Raw genomic sequence first — 24,308 nt, forward strand, 5'->3', positions numbered from 1 at the left:
GCAGGGTTGTGCGATGGCGAGCAGCATGCGCAGGTGAATGATCGCGTGAAAGGGTGCGATGGTGATCAGCATCCGCAGGAGGGCGATCGTTCAGGGTTGTGCGATGAGGAGCAGCATGCGTAAGCGGGCGATCGTGCAGGGTTGTGCGATGGCGAGCAGCATGCGCAGGTGAATGATCGCGTGAAAGGGTGCGATGGTGATCAGCATCCGCAGGAGGGCGATCGTTCAGGGTTGTGCGATGAGGAGCAGCATGCGTAAGCGGGCGATCATGCAGGGTTGTGCGATGGCGAGCAGCATGCGCAGGTGAATGATCGCGTGAAAGGGTGCGATGGTGATCAGGATCCGCAGGAGGGCGATCGTTCAGGGTTGTGCGATGGGGGGTGATCGCTGGCGAGCAGAAGGTCGACGCGTGTCCTGTGAGAGGACAGAGGACAGGTGGTGCAGCGCGTTCACGAGCAGGAACGGGAAGATCGCTGGCGCATTGGCGAACATGTGTTTCTGACACACGCGCAGCACGATGTTGCATAGCCACAGGACCAGGTGGATGGTGAGCAGGGAGTTCAGTAGGAACTAAAGGGTGGTCAAAGACCGCAGGGCGATGGTCCTCAAATGAGCGCTGACGCTCGGAAGAGAGCTGACGAGCAGGAGAGCGCTGGCGAGGGGGGGCGAGCATCAGGAGAGAGCCGACGAGCAGGTGAGCGTCGGCGAGCAGGAGATCGTCGACGAGCAGGAGATCGCTGGCGAGCAGGAGAGCGCTGGCGAGCAGGAGAGCGCTGGCGAGCAGGAGAGCGCTGGCGAGCAGGAGAGCGCTTGTGCGCTAGCCCTGCTCGCGTAAGGGAAGAATCCCTTAGCCCCGAAGGGACTGTTGCCCGTCGGGGTGACGAGTTCTCCAGAAGGCGAAGATCCGGCAGGAGATGGTGAGCGGTCTGCAGAGAGGTTCAAGGAGGGCGGAGCAGTCGGTTGAGGCTGACGAGGAGAGTCCCCCCCGCAGGACGAAGACCCAAAAAGGCGCCTCTTAGTCCCCCTGTAAGGGGAAGGGAGGCCCTTGTGGCGTAGAGGGCGGGTGAGCCTTACGGCGGAGGCGGCCTCGGGGGAGATCGTCGGGACCATCGGTCCTCCGAAGGGGAGTCTCCGTCAAAACACTTCCCTCAGAAGGAAGCTGGGCAGCAGTCGAGACCGAAGGACTCACTTCCCCCTTCGAAGGATGCACGGAAGGAGGAGGAGAGCCTTGAGCACCATCACCAGCAACAGCACCTGCGTCGGAAGGCCCAGCCACGTCGGAGGCCTCTGTCACCACGACGTCGACAATAGACAGAGGGTCTACCTCCGCTACCACCGGCCCCCAACGAGACAAGGTCAATAAGAGCGACCCTGGAGGGCAAGCCCTTAAGCCCCAGGGACGACCAAATCTGTAAAAGATCATCACTGGATAAGGCATTATTATCAATAACCTCCCCCGGAGGAGGAGGGGGAACCGCCTCGCTATGGGAGGCGACGCCCTCTCCCCCCACCGAAGGTAGGGAAACAGAACAAGGGCCTGCGCTCCCACTCGGACGACTCTCCTTAGGAGGCGGACGAGGGGGAGCTTCGGAGGAGGTTTGGGCGGCGGAAGAAGAGTCCCAAGAACCTTCCTCCTTCAAGGCTAACCCCGGAGGAGAACGGTCTCTCTTGGACTTCTTCTTACGCCGACGGCCAAACCTCTCCCACTGGGAGGCAGACCACTCCCTGCACTCACGGCACATGTTATCCTGGTCGCACCGTCGGCCCCGACATTGAGGGCAGAGGGTGTGAGGATCCGTAATAACGTCCGACATGAAAGTCCCACAAGGACGGCCGGCAACTCCAGGGCATGTACGCATAGTAAATAAAAGAAAATAACTGAAGGTCAACTTCCAACCAATCATACAAGCTGAAAAGAAAAAGCAGAAAATTAAAGGCTGTCACGAAGGCGATGAACAGACACGTCTGATCACCGCCGAGCCAAAGTGAAGTGGGGCAAGTCACCGGTGTGTGGAGGGGGGAGGGGTAGCAAGCTACCCTTCCCCACCCCCTGCTAACTAGCGCGGGGGTAATTAACCCTCGTTAAAAACTATTGGCTCGTCATTTCAGCTGCGCTAAAAGTAATACCCTTTGTAAATAGCGTGGTTTGTATTTCGGTTACGGAACAAGGAGCCATTCCCGGTGGCGGAAAACATTGCTCCGCTAGGGGAGGCAACGGGATCTGCATGACCAAGAGGAATAGGGGTTAAATCAATGGTGACACTTTTCCTTGACTTCCCCCTGGAGAGAGGCAAGGAAGAGTCTGAAGGGAGAGAACGAGAGGCGAAGAAGAGGCCCAAGACTCCTTACCTTTCGACAGCGAACCTGGAGTCCTTCTTGGATTTCTTCTTCTTCCTCTTTTTGAACTTCTCCCACTGAGAGGGCAACCACTCTCTACATACTTGGCAGGGGGAGCCTTCAGAACACCTATGACCTCTGCATCCGGGGCATAGGGAATGAGGATCCACCTCCAGCGGCGACATAAGGTGCCACAGGATTTCGGGGGCACCCCGGGACACTTCCTCATAATAGAGGACACACATCTAACAAAGAAAAAGAATTAATCAAAAACACAAAAAAGAAAGGCTAGTCTGCCAGCCAAATAAAAGCAGGAGCAGCAGTGTTGCCACTGCGACAGCTAGAATTCGATTGAAGGTAAACAGTAGCTACCGACCGGCGGTCCCCCACCTCTAACAGGTGGATAACTACCTGCCCTGACGTTAACGACCTTGTTAAGGTTTTTCTGCCATATTTTCCAGCTCGCGCTAGAATATCTCCTATAGTAAAGAATGTTGGTTTGTATCGGTGTAGGAAAATGTTATTTTTATTAATAAAATAAATTTTTGAATATACTTACCCGGTGATCATATAAGCTGTCAGCTCTGCTGCCCGACAGAAAAACCTAAGGACAAAATACGCCAGCGATCGCTATACAGGTGGGGGTGTACATCAACTGCCGCCATCTGTCGAGCAGGTACTCAAGTACTCCATGTCAACACAGAACCAATTTTCTCCTCGGCCCACTGGGTCTCTATTGTGGAGGAAGGGAGGGTCCTTTAATATATGATCACCGGGGTAAGTATATTCAAAAATTTATTTTATTAATAAAAATAACATTTTTCAATATTAAACTTAGCCGGTGATCATATAAGCTGATTCACACCCAGGGGGGTGGGTAGAGACCAGCATTACATGTTGACATTATTATGAGCTAAGTATTTTGTATTTCATTTTAGCAGTTATTCAAAATAACAAACATAAAATAAATAAGTACCTGGTAAGGAAGTCGACTTGAACAATTACTCTGCCTTTTTAAGTACGTCTTCCTTACTGAGCCTCGCGATCCTCATAGGATGCTGAGCGACTCCTAGGAGCTGAAGTATGAAGGGTTACAACCCATACTAAAGGACCTCATCAAAACCTCTAATCTAGGCGCTCAAGAAATGACTTTGACCACCCGCCAAATCAAGTAGGATGCGAAAGGCTTCTTAGCCTTCCGGACAACCCAAAAACAATAATAAAACATTTCAAGAGAAAGATTAAAAAGGTTATGGAATTAGGGAATTGTAGTGGTTGAGCCCTCACCCACTACTGCACTCGTTGCTACGAATGGTCCCAAAGTGTAGCAGTTCTCGTAAAGAGACTGGACATTCTTAAGAAAAAAAGACGCGAACACTGATTTGCTTTTCCAATAGGTTGCGTCGATTATACTTTGCAGAGATCTATTTTGTTTAAAGGCCACGGAAGTTGCGACAGCTCTAACTTCGTGTGTCCTTACCTTCAGCAAAGCTTGGTCTTCCTCATTCAGATGGGAATGAGCTTCTCGTATTAACAGTCTGATAAAATAGGATAAAGCATTCTTTGACATAGGCAAAGATGGATTCTTAACTGAACACCATAAAGCTTCAGACGGGCCTCGTAAAGGTTTTAAATAGAACTTAAGAGCTCTTACAGGACATAAGACTCTTTCTAGTTCATTTCCAACCATACGATAAGTTTGGAATATCGAACGATATTGGTCAAGGCCGAGAAGGCAGCTCGTGTTTGGCTAGAAAACCAAGTTGTAGAACATGTAGCCGTTTCGGATGAGAATCCGATGTTCTTGCTGAAGGCATGAATCTCACTGACTCTTTTAGCTGTGGCTAAGCATATCAGGAAAAGAGTCTTTAAGGTGAGATCTTTCAGGGAGGCTGATTGTAGCGGTTCGAACCTGTCTGACATAAGGAATCTTAGTACCACGTCTAAATTCCAACCAGGTGTAACCAAACGACGCTCCTTCGTGGTCTCAAAAGACTTAAGGAGGTCCTGTAGATCTTTATTGTTGGAAAGATCTAAGCCTCTGTGACGGAAGACTGATGCCAACATGCTTCTGTAACCCTTGATAGTGGGAGCTGAAAGAGATCGTTCTTTCCTCAGATATAAGAGAAAGTCAGCTATTCGAGTTAGAGAGGTACTGGTCGAGGATACGGATACTGACTTGCACCAGTTTCGGAAGATTTCCCACTTCGATTGGTAGACTCTAAGGGTGGATGTTCTCCTTGCTCTAGCAATCGCTCTGGCTGCCTCCTTCGAAAAGCCTCTAGCTCTCGAGAGTCTTTCGATAGTCTGAAGGCAGTCAGACGAAGAGCGTGGAGGCCTTGGTGTACCTTCTTTACGCGTGGCTGACGTAGAAGGTCCACCCTTAGGGGAAGTGTTCTGGGAACGTCTACTAGCCATCGAAGTACCTCGGTGAGCCATTCTCCCGCGGGCCAGAGGGAAGCAACTAGCGTCAACCTTGTCCCTTCGTGAGAGGCGAACTTCTGCAGTACCTTGTTGACAATCTTGAACGGAGGGAATGCATATAGATCTGGATGTGACCAATCTAGTAGAAAGGCATCTATATGAACTGCTGCTGGGTCCGGGATTGGTGAGCAAAATATTGGGAGCCTCTTGGTCATCGAGGTTGCGAAGAGATCTATGGTTGGCTGGCCCCAGGTGGCCCAAAGTCTCTTGCATACATCCTTGTGGAGGGTCCATTCTGTTGGAATTATTTGTCCCTTCCGACTGAGACAATCTGCCATGACATTCAAGTTGCCTTGGATGAACCTCGTTACTAGTGAAATGTCTAGACCTTTTGACCAGGTGAGGAGGTCCCTTGCGATCTCGTACAATGTCAGAGAGTAGGTCCCTCCTTGCTTGGAGATGTACGCCAAAGCCGTGGTGTTGTCCGAGTTCACCTCCACCACTTTGCCTTGAAGGAGAGACCTGAAGCTTTCCAGGTCAGACGTACTGCCAGTAGCTCCTTGCAGTTGAAATGCATTGTCCTTTGACTCGAGTTCCATAATCCCGAGCATTCCCTACCGTCTAATGTCGCACCCCAGCCTACGTCCGATGCGTCCGAGAAGAGAACGTGGTTGGGAGTCTGAACAGTCAGGGGAAGACCCTCTCTAAGGTTGATATAGTCCTTTCACCAAGTCAGACAAGGCTTTATCTTTCCGGAAACCGGGATCGAGACCGCTTCTAGCGTCTTGTCCTTTTCCAGTGAAAAGCTAGATGGTATAGAAGAGGACGGAGGTGTAGTCTTCCTAGTGACACAAATTGATCCACGGATGACAGTGTCCCTACCAGACTCATCCACAGCCTGACTGGGCAGCGTTCCTTCTTCAGCATCTTCTGGATGGATAGCAGGGCTGGGGGTTGATCGTCTTGTTCAGCAACGTCCTCATCAGAGGGTTCCTCATCCGAAACTGATGAGGAAACGGCAACGGAGTGGGCAACGTCTGACTCGCTGAATCCGGTCGCACTGGTGGATGCGTGACGGAGCCGGACGCAATATCATGGCACTGCTGCACAGTCTGTGAACTGTCAACAACCATGGGTGCGCGAGGAAGTACAGCGTCAACCCGAGACTGTCTAGACTGTCTGGGTTGTGCAGTCAACACCCTACCGGGTTGCTGAGGTTGACGCACTGCTTCACAACAAGTCACCTCTGCTGGTTGTTGAACGTCTTCCTAGTGACACACTGAACGTCAACAACCACCTCCGAGCGTCACTAAACGTCAACGTGCGACTGGCAACCCACACTGGGTCGCATCGGTGGAGGAACCACCTCAACTGGCAGACGCGAGTAGGATACCTCAGCGTCAACAGGGCGCACAACCAACCGGTTGGAAGGTTGTTGGCCAGAAGGTTCTTCTCCGCATTTAAGTCCTCTATCAAGGACACAAGCTTGGACTGCATGTCTTGCAGCAAAGCCCATTTAGGGTCTACGGGAGCAGGTGTGGCAACAGACGGGGTTAGCGACTGAGGCGGAACCATTTACCATCCCTGGAAGCCTTGTTATGTGTGACATAATAGTACAGCAAAACTTCAAAGGCTCGACAAAAGTTGAGAAGTTGACCTGTAAACAACTTGGAGCGTCTCCTGGCTAGGCGCCAGGGCGAGTCTACCAGAATTGAGAAGTCTATCTGGGCAGAGGCATGAACTCCCAAGCCGAGAACTTCTCTCGTGTCCTACAGACTCTCGCTCTATAAACCAGTTTAAAAGAAGGGAAATCAAAGGCTGTATCCCTAAAACTCCTCCTGGTGCAAAAACCAGTCGCCTAGCCAACGTAACGCTCTCTAGGAGAGCGAGAGAGCACTAGCTTAACAACAACGGCTTCGAAGTAGCTAGGCCTAGTGTAAGTTCTGACGTTTAGGCGAACGAGGAGCAGCAGTTACAAGATCCGGATGAAGATCCTTAAAAAATCATCATGATTTAATTAAAGTCCATAGGAGGCTAAGCAGCTTAAGGCTCCTCTCCAAATGACAGAGTCCTCAAAGGAATATCAGTAGGAGGGAGAACAGCACTTTCTCATCTACAGGAACCTTGTCCGATAAAAGCTAGGTTATCTCAGTGAGTCTCTCACTGGTGCATAGGTAGCAGACCAGAAGGCAACGTCATGTAACTGCTTGACAGTCTGTGAACTGTCAACAACTGAACTGTCAACCACAACAGGTGCGTGAGGACATACAGCACTGGTGCATTAGTAGCAGACCAGAAGGCAACATCATGTAACTGCTTGACAGTCTGTGAACTGTCAACAACTGAACTGTCAACCACAACAGGTGCGTGAGGACATACAGTGTTCACTCGAGACTGCTTTGACTGTCTATACTGAGCAGTCAAAACAACTCTAGAATGCGGAGGTTGACGCACAGCGTCAAAACAAAGCAACTTAACTCCACCCTCCTGTTGATGTGGTAACTCGCGAACGTCAACGGAGGGTTCCGTGCGTCTGTGAACGTCAACGTGCGGCTGGCAGGGTACACTGCGCATGGGTGGTGGAACTCTCACAGCCGGAGTGCGGGAGAAGGTAGCCTCAGCGTTAACTGAACGCACAACCGTGGTTGGTTGTAGGCTAACGGGTGCAGCGTCAACCTTCTCCGCACGATACTCCTGCATTAAAGATGTTAACTGTGTCTGCATGGTCTGCAGCAAAGACCACTTAGGGTCTACAGTAGCAGGTGCGGCAACAGACGGTGTTACTGCCTGTTGCGGTACCGCTTTGCCTCTCTTAGGAGGTGAGCAGTCGTCGGAAGACTGCAGCGAGTCCGAACTGACCCAGTGGCTACAACTGGGCCGTTGGACTTGCGCGGAAGGGACCGACTTGCGCTTAATAAGCTGCGAGACCTTGGTCCATGGTTTCTTACGAGAAACCTCTTCCGCAGACGAGAAGTAAATGGGCTCTCTCGTCTTTGTGTGGGTGGGGCGATCTTGGGTAGATACGCCCGAAACCACGGAGGGAAACGTCTGTTCGTTGATCAAGGCCTGACGAACCCATAAGTCGTTCGACATTACTTCTCCCCTGGGCTTGGGAGCTTGCAAGAGGTCCCGGACTAGGTGAACGACAGGCACGAACAGACGAACCCTCGGACGCAACACTGTAACACTTTGCGCATATCACTTTATCACTTCGATTTTCTGTTTTGCACTTATTTCACTGAAATCGAAACTTTTACTGATTTCTACCTGAAACACGCAATTCTACCCTTCATTAAAAGGTAGTAATTGCGAAAACAGTTGTATAATGCAGCTCATTAATACTAGCAAAAACAGAAAACATCTATAAAGATAAAGAATTCAGTGGCTGGGAAAGAGACTAAACACTAGTTCAAATAAACTACGTTTACAAACTCTCACCGCACATAGCCTGGGGACAAGAATAAAACCCTAGAAACGTTTTACCTTCTTCCCCGTACAGCGACTAGGGAGGAGAGTAACACGAGAACAACGATACCCGCTTGAACGGAACGTTTTTTCTCCTCTCTCTCCCTCCGTCTCTATCTCTCTCTCTCTTTCTCTCTTGATTTCGCACCTGAGAGAAGAGCCCAATTATATATCGTCAAAAAAAACATGTTATTTGGCTAAAGGAAAAAAACTGAAAGGTTTTCCAAATAAAAAGTTCCTTTAATTTAGAATTTAAACCATTTAAGTTAAGAAAGAATGAACGAAACGTCAGAATCGATTTACTCTTACTGCAAAGTGAAACCGTGATACACTCTCTCTCTATCGTAACGATAGAGCGCATGTTGAACGTCCTGAACGTCAACAACTGCGTAGTCTAAAAAAACTAAACGTTAGTTCATCTTTGAAAACAGTACGAAGACTATCAAAGAAATTCTTTCATAAAACATTAAATTTAAAAAGTTTAAAAAGTTTTAAATTCCTTAAAGGCTAAATACGATATAACGGGCTCAACGTTGATTAACTTCGGTTCCAAGTGAGGACCGCCTACTATCAGGAAAGGTCGCATATAAACAAAACATAAAAATTTATTTTTATATGTTTATAATAAATGGAAAGTTAATTGAAGAGGCCTAATAAAGGCGGAGAGATATAAAATATATAGATCTATAACGTGTTAAGCAAAATTACTAAAAACCTAAACACACTTCCGTCTAAGGGAAGGGTCGGCCATTTAAAAGTGAAAGAGAGTCCATACTCTCTTTGTCACCATAATTAAATCTATCCAAAACGAGTTCAAGTTTTGAGATGAAGATAAAACCCCTGCATAGCGAAAGCTCAAAACTAGAATAGTGTACTTCACCAAATAGTTGTGAAAACAAATCCAGTTAGTAACAGCGTATTTAGTAGGTCTTGCCAGTGGCACGACAGAGAGAAAATTGGTTCTGTGTTGACATGGAGTACTTGAGTACCTGCTCGACAGATGGCGCAGTTGATGTACACCCCCACCTGTATAGCGATCGCTGGCGTATTTTGTCCTTAGGTTTTTCTGTCGGGCAGCAGAGCTGACAGCTTATATGATCACCGGCTAAGTTTAATATTGAAAAATGTTATTTTTATTAGTAAAATAAATTTTTGAATATACTTACCCGATAATCATGTAGCTGTCAACTCCGTTGCCCGACAGAATTCTACGGGAGGGATACGCCAGCTATCACTATACTAGAAGGGGGTGTACTCACCAGCGCCACCTGTGGCCAGGTACTACAGTACTTCTTGTTGACACCTCCTCAATTTTTCCTCGGTCCACTGGTTCTCTATGGGGAGGAAGGGAGGGTCAATTAAATCATGATTATCGGGTAAGTATATTCAAAAATTTATTTTACTAATAAAAATAACATTTTTCAATATTAAACTTACCCGATAATCATGTAGCTGATTCACACCCAGGGGGGTGGGTGAAAACCAGTGTACAAGACTAAAGGATAGCTAAGTATCCCGTATTTCATATAATCAGTTATCTCAAAATAACAATGAAATAATAAGTACCTGGTAAGGAAGTCGACTTGAACCGTTACTCTGCCTTTATTAAGTTCGTCTTCCTTACTGAGCGCAGCGTTCTTCTTAGGAGGCTGAATCAACTCTAAGGTGCTAAAGTATATAGGGCTGCAACCCCTACTAAAGGACCTCTACACAACCTCTAACCCAGGCGCTTCTCAAGAATGAATTGACCACCCGCCAAATCAAAAGGATGCGGAAGGCTTCTTAGCCTACCGTAACAACCATAAAAACAACAATAAAAGCATTCAAGAGAAAGGTTAAAAAAGGTTATGGGATTAAGGGAATGTAGTGGCTGAGCCCTCACCTACTACTGCACTCGCTGCTACGAATGGTCCCAGGGTGTAGCAGTTCTTGTAAAGAGACTGGACATCTTTAAGATAAAATGATGCAAACACTGACTTGCTCCTCCAATAAGTTGCATCCATTATGCTCTGCAGAGAACGGTTTTTATTAAAGGCCATCGAAGTAGCTACGGCTCTCACTTCGTGGGTCCTTACCTTCAGCAAAGCAAGGTCTTCCTCCTTCAAGTGAGAATGGGCTTCTCTAATCAGAAGCCTTATATAATACGAAACCCCGTTTTTGGACATGGGCCTCGAAGGTTTCTTGATTGCACACCATAAGGCTTCTGACTGTCCTCGAATAGGTTTTGACCTATTAAGATAAAATTTCAGAGCTCTGACAGGGCAAAGAACTCTTTCTAGCTCGTTACCTACCATGTTGGAGAGGCTAGGAATTTCAAACGATCTAGGCCAAGGACGTGAAGGAAGTTCATTCTTAGCTAAGAATCCGAGCTGTAAAGAACATGTTGCAGATTCGGATGTGAACCCAATGTTCTTGCTGAAGGCATGAACCTCACTGACTCTTTTAGCTGTTGCAAGGCAGACGAGAAAAAGAGTCTTGAGGGTAAGGTCCTTGAAGGAAGCTGACTGAAGAGGTTCGAACCTAGGTGACATAAGGAACCTTAAGACTACGTCTAGATTCCAGCCTGGAGTGGGTAGACGACGTTCTTTAGAAGTCTCAAAAGACTTAAGGATGTCTTGAAGGTCCTTGTTGGAAGAAAGGTCCAAACCTCTGTGGCGGAGAACTGAAGCCAACATACTCCTGTACCCTTTAATCGTAGGAGCTGAAAGGGATCTCTCATTCCTTAGATGTAATAGGAAGTCAGCTATTTGGGTTACAGAGGTATTGGTAGAGGAAACTGCATTGGCTCTACACCAGCTCCGGAAGACTTCCCACTTGGATTGGTAGACTCTACGAGTGGATACTCTCCTTGCTCTGGCAATCGCACTGGCTGCCTCCTTCGAAAAGCCTCTAGCTCTAGCGAATCTTTCGACAGTCTGAAGGCAGTCAGCCGAAGAGCGTGGAGGTTTGGGTGCAACCTGTCTACGTGAGGTTGACGTAGAAGGTCCACTCTTAGAGGGAGAGTCCTGGGGACGTCGACCAGCCATTTTAGTACCTCTGTGAACCATTCTCTTGCAGGCCAAAGGGGAGCAACCAGCGTCAGCCGTGTCCCTTCGTGCGAGATGAACTTCTGAAGGACTTTGTTTATGATCTTGAACGGTGGGAATGCGTAAAGGTCGAGATGGGACCAATTTAGCAGAAAAGCATCCACATGAACTGCTGCTGGGTCTGGAACTGGGGAACAGTACAGAGGAAGTCTCTTGGTCATGGAGGTGGCAAAAAGATCTATTGTCGGCTGACCCCACAAGGTCCAAAGTCTGTTGCACACGCTCTTGTGGAGGGTCCATTCCGTGGGGATGACCTGATCCCTTCTGCTTAGGCGATCTGCTGAGACGTTCATGTTGCCCTGAATGAACCTCGTAACTAGGGTGAGGTTTAGACTTCTTGACCAAATGAGGAGGTCCCTTGCTATCTCGTATAGGCTCCTCGAATGGGTCCCTCCTTGCTTGGAGATGTAAGCCAAGGCTGTGGTGTTGTCGGAGTTCACCTCCACCACCTTGCCTAGCAGGAGGGACTTGAAGTTCAATAGGGCTAAATGAACTGCCAGTAGCTCCTTGCAGTTGATGTGGAGCGTTTCCTGTTCCTCGTTCCACATTCCCGAGCACTCCTGTCCTTTCAAGGTCGCGCCCCAGCCCGAGTCCGATGCCTCCGAGAAGAGATGAAGATTGGGGATCTGAATCGCCAGCGATAGGCCCTCCCTGAGAAGGAGATTGGTCTTCCACCACAAGAGAGTGGTCTTCATCTCTTTGGTGACCGGGATAGAGACTGCTTCGAGCGTCAAACCCTTGTCCCAATGAGCTGCTAGATGGAATTGGAGAGGGCGGAGGTGGAGTCTCCCTAGCTCGACGAACAGGGCCAACGATGAAAGGGTCCCTGTGAGACTCATCCACTGTCTCACCGAGCAACTGCTCCTCTTCAGCATGCTCAGGATGCAATCTAGGGCTTGGCTTATCCTTGGGGCCGATGGAAAAGCCCGAAAATCCTGACTCCGAATCTCCATTCCCAGGTACACAATGGATTGGGAGGGAATGAGCTGGGACTTTTCTAAATTGACTAACAGACCCAGTTCTTTGATCAAGTCCAAAGTCCAGTTGAGACTCTCCAGACAGCGACGACTCGTGGAGGCTCTCAACAGCCAGTCGTCTAAATAAAGGGAGGCTCTGATGTCCGATAAGTGGAGGAATTTTGCTATATTCCTCATCAGATGCGTAAACACCATAGGAGCTGTGCTTAGGCCAAAACACAGGGCTTGGAATTGGTAGACAACCTTTCCAAAAACGAATCTCAGGAAAGGTTGGGAGTCTGGATGAACAGGAACGTGAAAGTAAGCATCTTTCAGATCCAACGAGACCATCCAGTCCTCCTGCCTGACCGCTGCTAGGACCGACTTCGTCGTCTCCATAGTGAACGTCTGCTTGGTGACATAAGCATTGAGCGCGCTGACGTCCAGCACCGGTCTCCAGCCTCCTGTCTTCTTGGCCACCAGAAAGAGATGGTTGTAGAAGCCCGGGGATTGATGGTCCCGGACTATAACCACTGCCTTCTTCTGTAACAGGAGCGACACCTCCTGGTGCAACGCTAGCCTCTTGTCCTTTTCCTTGTAGTTGGGAGAGAGGTTGATGGGAGAAGTGGTCAGAGGGGGTTTGCGGCAGAATGGTATCCTGTAACCCTCCCTCAGCCAACTGACAGACTGGGCGTCTGCACCTCTCTTTTCCCAGGCTTGCCAGAAGATCTTGAGTCTGGCTCCTACTGCTGTCTGGAGAGGAGGAGAGTCAGTGTTTGCCTTTTGAAGTCTTGGAACCTTTCCTAGACTTGCTCCTGGAAGAGTCTGGACGGGAGCTTCCTCGGCTGGGGGCTCTACCACGAAAGGGCGGAATAAACCTCGTAGCAGGAGTATCAGCCACTGGGGTGCGATAAGTCCTGGGGACTGAGGGAGCAACCTTAGTCTTACGAGCTGAAGAGGCCACAAGATCATGGGTGTCCTTTTGAATCAGGGCCGCAGACAAGTCCTTAACAAGCTCTTCGGGAAACAAGAACTTAGAGAGCGGAGCGAAAAGGAGTTGAGACCTTTGACAAGGTGTGATGCTGGAAGAAAGGAAGGAACAAAGCTGCTCCCTTTTCTTAAGAACTCCTGACACAAACATTGAAGCAAGCTCGCCAGATCCATCCCTAATAGCTTTATCCATGCAGGACATTAAGAGCATGGCTGAGTCCTTGTCCGCAGGGGAGGTCTTCTTGCTAAGGGCCCCCAGGCACCAGTCTAGGAAATTGAACATCTCAAAGGCTCTAAATACACCCTTTAGGAAGTGATCTAGATCGGAGAAGGTCCAGCAAACCTTAGAGCGCCTCATTGCTGTTCTACGAGGAGAGTCTACCAAACTTGAGAAGTCAGCCTGGGCAGAGGCAGGTACTCCCAAGCCTGGTTCCTCTCCTGTGGCATACCAAACGCCCGCTTTAGAAGTGAGCTTAGTCGGTGGGAACATAAAGGAAGTCTTTCCTAGTTGCTGCTTAGACTGCAACCACTCCCCTAAAATCCTTAGAGCTCTCTTAGAGGACCTTGCAAAGACGAGCTTAGTATAAGTTGACTTGGCTGGCTGCATGCCCAGCGAAAACTCAGATGGCGGAGAGCGGGGGGTAGCAGAGACAAAATGGTCTGGGTATACCTCTCTGAAAAGAGCCAGGACCTTACAAAAGTCAATAGGAGGAGGAGAAGACTTGGAATCTTCCACGTCTGATGAGGGATCCAGGTGTGCAGCCTCATCATCAGAAACCTCATCACCAGAGTGTAGCGAAGTGAGAGGTAAGGTATGCTGAACAGCAGAATCTGCACGAGCGGGAGCAAAAACGCTTGTGGTTACATCCTCAAGTCTCTGTTGCTGAGGCAAAACCTGAGGTTCAGGCTGCAAAGGCTGGTCAAAAGGAGTAGCAGAAGGTAGGCGCATGGGTTGAGGAGGCTGACTCCTGGCATGAGTGTCTTGACTCAAGAGTTGCGCTTGCTGTAAGGTTAGCGGATGCGCAGTAGCAGGTTCCTGAGGAACGAGTTGAGGTTCCTGAGGTGTGAGCTGCGAGAGTTGAGGTAGTGGCTGCGCAGAACGCAGTCCTTGTCTCGCGAGTTGAGGTTCCTGAGGCGCAAGGCTAAGGTGTTGAGGCTCTCGCCTTGAGGAGGGTTGAGGTCGCTGCAGCGAGAGCTGAGGTGTCTGCCTCATGGATGGGAGAGGTTGTTGTACCTCAAGAGAGTGTTGCCTCACTGGTGGAACCGCAAGTGGAAGCGGAGGAAGTAAGGTATAAGCTTCCTGTTCCCATTGCTGAGGTTGCCTTAAGGAAGGCGGAGGAAGCTGCACACCGCTGGAAACTGGCAACTCAGTACGTGGTAAGGTATCCTGAGGAGCCTCAACATCGTACGCCTGGCAGACAGGACTGCGGTTAGGCGGAGCGATCGCAGGAGGAGGTGTAACCTTCTCAGCCTGACACTCACGCATTAAGACCGCAAGTTGTGACTGCATGGACTGCAGTAGAGTCAACTTGGGGTCGGCAGACACTAAGGTCTGCTGAGGCAAAGCCTTAACAGAAGAGATCTGTTGCGGCAGCACCTTACTCCTCTTAGGAGGTGTGCAGTCAACTGATGACTGCGGCGAGTCAGAGCTGATCCAATGACTGCAGCCAGGTTGTAGAGCTCTTGAGGTTTGGACTTTGCGTTTGATAGGTCTTGAGACCTGAGTCCAACGTTTTCTCCCTGACAATTCTTCAGCAGACGAGTAAAAGACGGGCTCAATCGTCTGCGGGTGGGAGTGACGGTCTCTGGAAGACACGCCCGCAACCACCGAGGATACTTCTGTGCGCCGATCAAGGCCTGCCGAACCCTTTTGCCCTTCGACATTGCTTCTCCCCTGGGCTTGGGAGCTTGCAAGAGGTCCCGGACTGGGAGGACGACTGGCACGCACAGAAGTACCCTCACGCACCACACTGACACTGACACTAGCACTTGGCACTGCACTGACACTAGCACTTGTCACAGCACTGGCACTATTACCCCCCACTGCACTCTTGACCTTAAGTTCCTTGACTTCGGCCATAAGAGACTTATGATCACTAACCACCGATTCCACTTTGTCACCTAAAGCCTGAATGGCACGCAAAACAACAGACATATCAGGTTGAGGGCAAATAGTAGGTTCGGGGGTAGCCACTACAGGGGGAGGAAAAGGTAGGGGATCATGAGGTGAGGAAAAAAGTGAAGAGCGAGAAGAACTCCTCCTAACTCTCTCTCTCTCTAACTTGGTTGAATATTTAAGAAATCGGACAAATTCAAGTTCCGAAAGTCCGGCGCATTCCTCACATCGATCTTCCAACTGACAGGGTCTTTCCCTACAGTCAGAACAAGCGGTGTGAGGATCTACCGAGGCCTTCGGAATACGCCTATTACAAGACCTACATCGTCTATGGGGTGGGGCTTGTGAAATGTCAGACATCTTGAATCAAAGAGTTAGCCAAGTAGGGATTCCAAATCAAGCAAAAAGATAGTTAACCATTAATCAGAACTAAATAATAGCTATCTAAGCTAATATAGAAGTTTTCCAGTAAAGCGACAGCCGAAATCTGAGAGAAATACTTCACCAAAAGCCGTGAAAATACTCCAAGATCATAAGCGTATCCCAGAACGTCTTGCCGGAAGCACGACAGAGGAAAAATTGAGGAGGTGTCAACAAGAAGTACTGTAGTACCTGGCCACAGGTGGCGCTGGTGAGTACACCCCCTTCTAGTATAGTGATAGCTGGCGTATCCCTCCCGTAGAATTCTGTCGGGCAACGGAGTTGACAGCTACATGATTATCGGGTAAGTTTAATATTGAAAAAAATATTCTATTTATCAAAGCAAATGTAAAGATATCGAGTAAACTTTCAAACTCATCACAGTTTAGAATACTCTTATGAAAACAATCACACACATCTGTTACCTTGAGAAAACACTTGACTAGAAAGCAGGTATTGAAAAGCCAGTAAGAAAAAATATTAACTGTCTGAATGAAGTGGAAAAGGATTGCAGGACCAATGGTAAATCAAATAATTCCATTAGTAAACAGACAAAAAAAAACTACGATGCATGCATAAGGCTTTTACTACCTGTGGCATTAGAGACAAGGGCACTGAGAAATTAAAATGGATATCTCTAAAAGCTCTGATTTGAAGAGGCTAAGATTCCTGGTTAGAGTTAATGGGAAGATCATATTAGCGTACAGTACAGTACTGTACAAATTGTAAAGTGTTGCAGACACACGGTGTCCTATACAGTACAGTAGTTGGAAAATACAGGATCTCAAAAACCAATATGGTTTGAAAGTGATGAGAAGGAATGTGGATCAGCTAGGCAAAAATGAAAAGATATGGAGTTAGTAGGAAAAAGACCTACTATATATAAAAACACAGCAAATCATGAAAAATTAGACTAGAATTCAGGCAGAAAAATGCACAAGATAGAAAAGATCAGAGAAAATTAATTTCGGTTTTAACCAAAAGCAAGAATACTAAACTGATGTGTGAAATGATGAACTACTGCTACACTTCCATTTTAGCACTTCACACTCTAAACAATAATACACTTTATCGATATCCTCAGTTAGTTTAAACGTATCGAACAATTCATATAGCAAGAATTTGTCAAAAATCAACATAGATCTTTACCTCCTGCCTCTTGTCGAACTCTCTGCTGCCGCTGTCGTCTGCGGTCAGGCATTGCTCTACAAAATTAAATATCTTTTTAATTAGGATGCTACAAAAATGACAAATTCGAAGATAATTTGTATTTTTCCTAACCTTACAAACCTTAGCTATTTACAAAGGGTTACCTTTTAGCGCAGCTGAAATGGCGAGCCATTAGAATTTAACGAGGGTGTATTACCCCCGCGCTAGTTAGCGGGGGGGTAGGGGAGTGGTAGCTAGCTACCCCTCCTCCCCCTCACACACAGGTGAATACTCACTTTCACTTAGAGGTAGGACTTGTCTTGGGGGACAGGGCTGGCGGGCAAATATGTGTAAATAGCTAAGGTTTGTATGGTTAGGAAAAATACAAATTATCTTCGAATTTGTCATTTGTTCCGTAACCAAAATACAAAACCACGCTATTTACAAAGGGTGACTTACCCCTTAGGTAGGGTGGAAAGTCCCCAGCCATACTGGCTTTGGCTTTACCCGGGGACTCAGAATCCGAGTGAGTCGCACTCGAGAAAAGGAGTCCCTGCACCTCACAAGTTCTTTGCTCCGCAAGGAACCATGTGGCCTACGTAAGCTTGTGTGTGAAGGAAGAAGTGTGACCCATCCTAGGCAGTTGACCTGGAGTTCCAGAAGGAACTCTGGGTTAGGACGTTCCCAATACCACCTCGTCAGGGTATGGGGGACGCGACAGTATTGACTCAATACTCGGAACACAAGGAAGCATGGTTTACCTGCAGAGGTTCGAGGTCAGCTATGCAGAGACCAGGATGCTGCTTCCCCGTAGAGGGGATGATGAAGAAAGAAGTAAGGGCCAGACATACTTCTTTCGTTCATGCAGACTAAAACCTGATAACAATGCCCTCAACCTTCTGCTACCTGTCCAAAAAGGAGCCTGAGGTTAGACCAGCTGTTGTGTAGCCACCACAGAGCGATAGAAAACGTATCGAGACTCCTGTGGGTCACGCCCTGCAGGAAGCGGGCTGCGAAGGTCATTAGACGCTTCCAGACTCCAGCTTGTAGCACCTGCGTCACAGAGTAGTATTACTCGAAGGCGAGGGACGTTGCGATGTATCCAACATCGTGCTGTAGGGCGATGTGACGGGGGAGGGTCTGGAGACAGGTCGAGATGAATGTCCTTGAGTCCGGGCTGAAGAGGTATACTGGTGACTCTCCCCAATGTCCTCCTTGTGCTCCTAAATCGGCTGCAACTGAGGACAAACTGCAGCTGTTCCCAGCGCTAACCTCTCGATTCCTTTACTGGCAAGAAAGAGAAGGTCTTGGGACATCAGATACAGAATGGAGACTCGAAATCTTGAATGAATCGGACCGAAGGGCCGGGACCCCCAGATTCTGAGTCTAGCCAACAACTCAGGAGCGAGCCTGAATGTTGCCTTCCCCTCTTCCTTAGAAAGGGGGGAGTCGTAAGAGACCAAGAAGATTGCTTACACACTGGCCGTGGCCAGAGTGAGCAGGAGACCCAAGGCGGAATACAATCCGAGGCCTGTCGTAAAGGGTCTTGAGAAGATCTCTTAAAGGACTAAAAGTCCGAGCCATGCTCCAAGTTGGAGGTCTTCCTCAGACTAGGGCAGGGACGATCGTAGCTTCGCATGAGCGAGGATAGATCCAGCGGGCAGGAAAAAGTTATTCCTTTAAGCCTGAAGGTCAGGGAAAGGCTGAGCGACAGGCTTCATTGCCGAGAGCGGAAAGAAGTTTCCTCCCGCCGAAAGGCAATAAGACCGTTATTGCTGGAGAAGAGGCCTCAAGGGAAGAGGTATATCTCCCACGGCACCAACCACCTTACACTCTTCACTTTGCCTGGGAGACCCCTGTGGATGACTATCGCAGATGACGCGACCTCCGTACCGCGACTGTAGCGGGTTGTCTCTTCTTGAGGAGGAAGCGTAGTGTCTCCAGGCATGAAGCCGAAGCGACGCCCCGGTTCGGGAGAGATGTTGCAGTGTGGTTGCTTGAGTAGTCTGCGCCGTGGGAGAAGCTCTCCCGGGAGTTCCGTCAGGGGAAGCAGAGGGTCCAGAAACCGTTCTGCGCATAGTCCCAGTGGAGCTCTCCCATTGAAAGGTTGACAGACAACCTGGTCTTGTTGAGACCCATTGTCCACAGACAAAAAGGAGGGAAGACGCAGGCGTCGAAGTTGTCCCACCATCACCGGAATGCATCTTGCCAGAGTCTCGGGGTCTGAGACTGGGGGGAAGAATAGCGGAAGCTTGAGGTTCCAAGCTGTCGCGATCAGGTCCCCCAGACCAGTACTTGCTGGTTACCCAAGGTCAAAGACCCCCAGGTACACTCTCTCTACGAGGCTCTGCTCAGATAGTCGGAGAGAACATTCCCCTGCCTGGAATGAGAGAGCCGATGGTGGTATTGAGAGAATCTCAATCATCCCGGTATCTCTACTGCAAGATGTGAAGGTGTGAAAATGCGTCCCCTGCTGGTTAGAATACGCCAGAATCATGAAGTCGACGCGCACGGGGCGACTCGGCAGGAGCTGTAGGATCTGTAGAGGGGCCAGACTAAGGCCCCTAAGCCTGCCTGAATGATGGAGAGGTATCCTTCAGGTCTTGACCATAGGCCTGGACCGGAACATGCCCCCCCCCCCCTTTCCTTTGACGAGTCCGAGAACAGCATCAAGAATGTGGGGAAAGGACGAGAATATCCACTACCATCAAGAGGCTCCATAGGTCAACACCCATTGCAGGTCTAATAGTTCCGCTGGTCCCATAGGGCCAGGGAGTCCGGTTAAACATTGCCTGAAGCCACCGGAACTTGGATCGCCCCACATGGAACTTATCCTGAGGCGACCGTTCGGACTATAGACGGGTCAATGAGGAAAGGAGAACTAGGAAACGTTCCAAGGTAGGGCTGAAAGCTCTGCTTGACTGAGAACAGGTACTGCGACTCTCCTCAGTCTTGCCACAGTCAACCGAAAGGAAGGCTCGGAGGATGTGGTAACAGAATCTGGCGTCCCCAGGTGGTCACCCATCCAAGTACCGACGTTGCTTAACCTCGCTGGACGGACGAGAAGCGGGGTTTCCAACGTGGTAAGGCCGTTGACTCAATATCATGGCCAGATACTCCAGATGTTGAGGCAGAAGAAGAGAAGGCTCCAAGCAAAATACCATGAGCCCACACTCATGGTAAGCATCCGGAAGCTTGTCCCGGCGCTGAAGAAGGTCGAACCCGAGCCTACCGGAGTTGACCAGCCCTCCAAACAGCAGAGGAAGCGGAAGCCTGCACCTGAGCGGCCAAGAGGAAGGCAGGGAGAGTTCTCTGGGTTAACAAACCTGCTATGCCACGGCGGGATAGCCACACTGCATCATAAGCAGGAATACTTGCAGTCTAGGCTGAATTCGACGAGCACCCTGGAAGATGGATGGAATGGAAACTGAAAGTACCCGTCCTTCCGATCCAGGGTTTAAGGAGTCCTGTCGCCTCGTTACCAGTCTAATCGATTCTGCTGGTCTATGCTGGCCGAAGTTTGTTCGACAAACTTGATCAGGGCTGAGAGGTCGACTACGGACATCCCCTCTCAGATCCTTCCTTACAAGAAAGGATCGACTGAGGGGGCCGGGGGTGAAGCCGTCGATGATCCTAAGGAAGACCTTCGCCTAAGGTATGGATCATTCTGCCCAACCGGGCAACTCTGCTGACGCTATGGCATAGAGGTTCAGAGACACTGAATTCGCTGACAGAGACGGCAGGCGCGATATCCTTGGCTGATCACACAGATCGTGAGGGAATGGGCATCGGGAAGCTGTCATTCGGATGAGTAACCTTAGGCATCCTCCCAGCGAAAAACCTGCAATCCTAGAGTTCGTGAACTCCTTTTAGGACTATGCCCCCCCGGGGGAGTCTCCCGTGCCATCTGTTCCTGACAGGAGGAAACTGCAATTGGACACCTTGTCCCAGTTGTCGTAGCCGATAACTTAGGCCGACGTGGTTGAAAGAAAAGGGCGCTGGAGCCCTGCAGAGTCTGGGAGAAAGAGCCTTGGAGGAGTGAAACCGGAAGTCGATTTCCTCCGCACAGCAGCTGTCTAAGTCTCTGTCCTTGGGCACAAACAAACTCTTCTCAAGGATGGAAGGGTGTCTGAGGTCGTTGACCTCCACAGATGAGACACCCAAAGGAAGCCCTCAGTCAGAGCGTCTAGATGGTACAACATCGAGCTTGTCCGCAAGTTAGATACTTAACGGCGAAAGGCCAAGGTGCCTGAGCTCGAGAGGAGGAAAGTAACCCCTGATCTTCCTGTAGCTTCCTTGAACCAAACCTCGGGCCGTAACCGAGGAGGGAAAGAACCTGGTAAGCTCCCAGAGGAAGGGGTAAGCAGTCACCCCTTGTCCGATGGAGAAATCTCGAACGGAAAGCCCCCCCGCCAAAAATCCTTCCAGGGAATGACGGGGAAGGGCTAACCCAGGTTCAGGAAAGAGGAGTGTTGCTCAGATCTCCCTTAAGTTTCTCCTATTCTTGCAAGTGCCCTGCTCTGCGTTTACGGGGTGAGGCCGTGTTCTGGAAATACGCTCCAGAAGAACTCGCCAGGCTGGCCATGCTGCGAAAACCCCATTGGGAATCGTGGTCGCAATCGCCCTGGAGCTCGCGATGGCGAGCAGCATCCGCAGTTGAGGGTCGCGCGATGGTGATCAGCATGCGCAGGGTTGAGCAATGGTGATCAGCATCCGCAGGTGTGCGGTCGCACGATGGCGATCAGCATCCGCAGTTGAGGGTCGCGCGATGGCGATCAGCATCCGCAGTTGAGGGTCGCGCGATGGCGATCAGCATCCGCAGTTGAGGGTCGCGCGATGGCGATCAGCATCCGCAGTTGAGGGTCGCGCGATGGCGATCAGCATCCGCAGTTGAGGGTCGCGCGATGGCGATCAGCATCCGCAGTTGAGGGTCGCGCGATGGCGATCAGCATCCGCAGTTGAGGGTCGCGCGATGGCGATCAGCATCCGCAGTTGAGGGTCGCGCGATGGCGATCAGCATCCGCAGTTGAGGGTCGCGCGATGGCGATCAGCATCCGCAGTTGAGGGTCGCGCGATGGCGATCAGCATCCGCAGTTGAGGGTCGCGCGATGGCGATCAGCATGCGCAGGTGAGCTAGTAGCTGGCGAACCATGTTCCTTCAGAAGTGTTGGAGAACGTTGGCGTGCCGGCTGTAACACACGCGGGCGATCCGGAGATCGCCGAGAGACAGGTGATCGCTGGCGAGCTGATGATCGCTGGCGAGCTGATGATCGCTGACGAGCAGATGGCTACGCGTGGAAGCCTGCGCATAGAAGAAGAGTCCTTGACCCCGACCTGAACCGAAGTTCTAGATCGCGAGGGCGAACGTGGGCGCACAGGGCGCGTAACAGGAACCAACAGGAACAGCAGGGATGATCATCTTGAAAGCGCTGACGAACAGGAGAGCGCTGATGAGCAGAAGAGCGCCTGTGCGCTAACACTGAGCAGGAGAGAACACAGCAGAAGGGCGCGCAGGGAAACCCTGACACGCAAGGGAAGACCCCCCGTGGGGGCAACCCTTTGCCCCGAAGGGATCGTTGTCCGCCGGGAGACTGATGTCCGTCGGAAGACCGCTGTCCGTCGGGAAGACCGTTGTCCGTCGGGAAGACCGTTGCCCGTCGGAAGACGAGATCAGACTGCTGTCCATCTGCACCAAGGCGGAAGATCGAGAAAAAGGAGTTGTAGGCTGCAAACGGAGATCCAAAAAGGCGCCTCAAGCACCCTTATAGGGAGATGAGAGGCCCTTACGACGAGGCGGACGGTGGGCCTTACGGCGAGGGAGGCCAACAGCAACAGCAACAGAAGAAACCTCCGAAGAGGAGTCTCTATGAGTGTACTCTCTCGCGAACGAAAGAGAAACACTTCGTGTAAGAGACTGGTCAGCCAGTGACCTAAAAGGAGCAATCCTCCGAAGAGGAGCTCCTGCAGTTGCCCAGCCCCTTGAGCGAAACTGCAGGTGCGACCGCTCAGCACCAAGAGCATAGTCGCACGAAAAAAAGGCAAGAGAAGAACCCCCCAAAAGGGGAAAAACTCTAGCCTGGACAGGAAAAACTTCCCTCGGAAGGAAAGTTACCCGCCCAAGGAGGCAAGCCTCCTGAGAGTTCTAAAATGAACTGGAGAGCTGTCCGTCGTCACGGGAGTACTTCCAGTAGAAGGAGACACGCGCCTGACGAAAATACAAGGGGGGAGGCAGCAACAGCCGAATCCCCAGGACTCAACCAGACAGCTCACACCGTTGCCATATTACAGAAACGAACTAGATCGGTAACTGTAAAAAAATAAAATGATATTTTGATTATAAAATAAATATTTGAATATACTTACCCGGTGAATATATAATAGCTGACGTCTCGGACGGCTCGACAGATACCAAAAACTCGCGAGCGATCGCCGTGAAGGTTGCGGGTGTGACCACCAGCGCCGACTAACAGCCAGATACCGTATATACTTGTCAAGTTCTCCAGTTCTTCTCAGTCCGCTGGGTCTCTATCGGAGAGGAAGGGAGGGCCTTTAATTTATATATTCACCGGGTAAGTATATTCAAAAATTTATTTTATAATCAAAATATCATTTTTAAATATTAAACTTAGCCGGTGAATATATAATAGCTGATTCACACCCATGGTGGTGGGTAGAGACCAGTATTAATGCAATAAAGGCGTATATGCTCATGAGTTTTTGACAATTATATCATAAAAAAACCCACTTAAATATAGGTACCTGGTAAGGAAGCTGACTCTGACGATTACTCTGCCTTATTAGTCCGCTTTCCTCACGAAGCCCAGCCATCCTCTCAGGATGCTGAAAGACTCCCAGGAGCTGTTATATCCAGGGCGACCACCCATACAACAGGACCTCATCAATACCCTTAATCTGGGCGCTCTCAAGAAACGACATTTGACCACCCGCCAAATCAAAAAGGATGCGAAAGACTTCCTAGTCTTCCGTACAACCCAAGACAAGATTAAAAACATTTCAAGAGAAGATTAAAAGGATATTGGGATTAAGGGAATGTAGTGGTAGAACCCTCACCCACTACTGCACTCGCTGCAACGAATGGACCCAGGGTGTAGCAGTCCTCATAAAGAGTCTGGACGTCTTTTAAGTAAAATGAAGCGAACACCGACTTGCTCCTCCAAAAGGTCGCGTCCATAATACTTCGCAGAGACCTGTTTTGCTTAAAAGCCACCGAAGTTGCTATCGCTCTCACTTCGTGCGTCTTGACCTTAAGTAAACAACGATCTTTCTCACTTAAATGAGAATGTGCCTCCCGGATTAAAAATCTAATAAAGTACGATAAAGCATTTTTAGACATGGGCAATGAGG

General features: G+C 49.7%; 1 protein-coding gene across 2 annotated transcripts in view; it reads right to left on the bottom strand.

Annotated features, from left to right (window-relative positions):
- LOC137648915 (anti-sigma-I factor RsgI2-like) overlaps window positions 1-24,308 on the bottom strand; it is a 68,078-nt gene that overhangs the window by 34,430 nt on the left and 9,340 nt on the right. For both annotated transcript variants that reach the window (XM_068382103.1, XM_068382104.1), the window contains exon 2: window positions 16,944-16,999. In XM_068382103.1, the coding sequence (XP_068238204.1) occupies window positions 16,944-16,995 (52 nt within the window). In that variant the 5' untranslated portion in view covers window positions 16,996-16,999. The remainder of the gene's footprint in view (window positions 1-16,943; window positions 17,000-24,308) is intronic.

The sequence above is a fragment of the Palaemon carinicauda genome, chromosome 10 (assembly GCF_036898095.1).
Source record: "Palaemon carinicauda isolate YSFRI2023 chromosome 10, ASM3689809v2, whole genome shotgun sequence".
Classification (NCBI taxonomy): domain Eukaryota; kingdom Metazoa; phylum Arthropoda; class Malacostraca; order Decapoda; family Palaemonidae; genus Palaemon; species Palaemon carinicauda.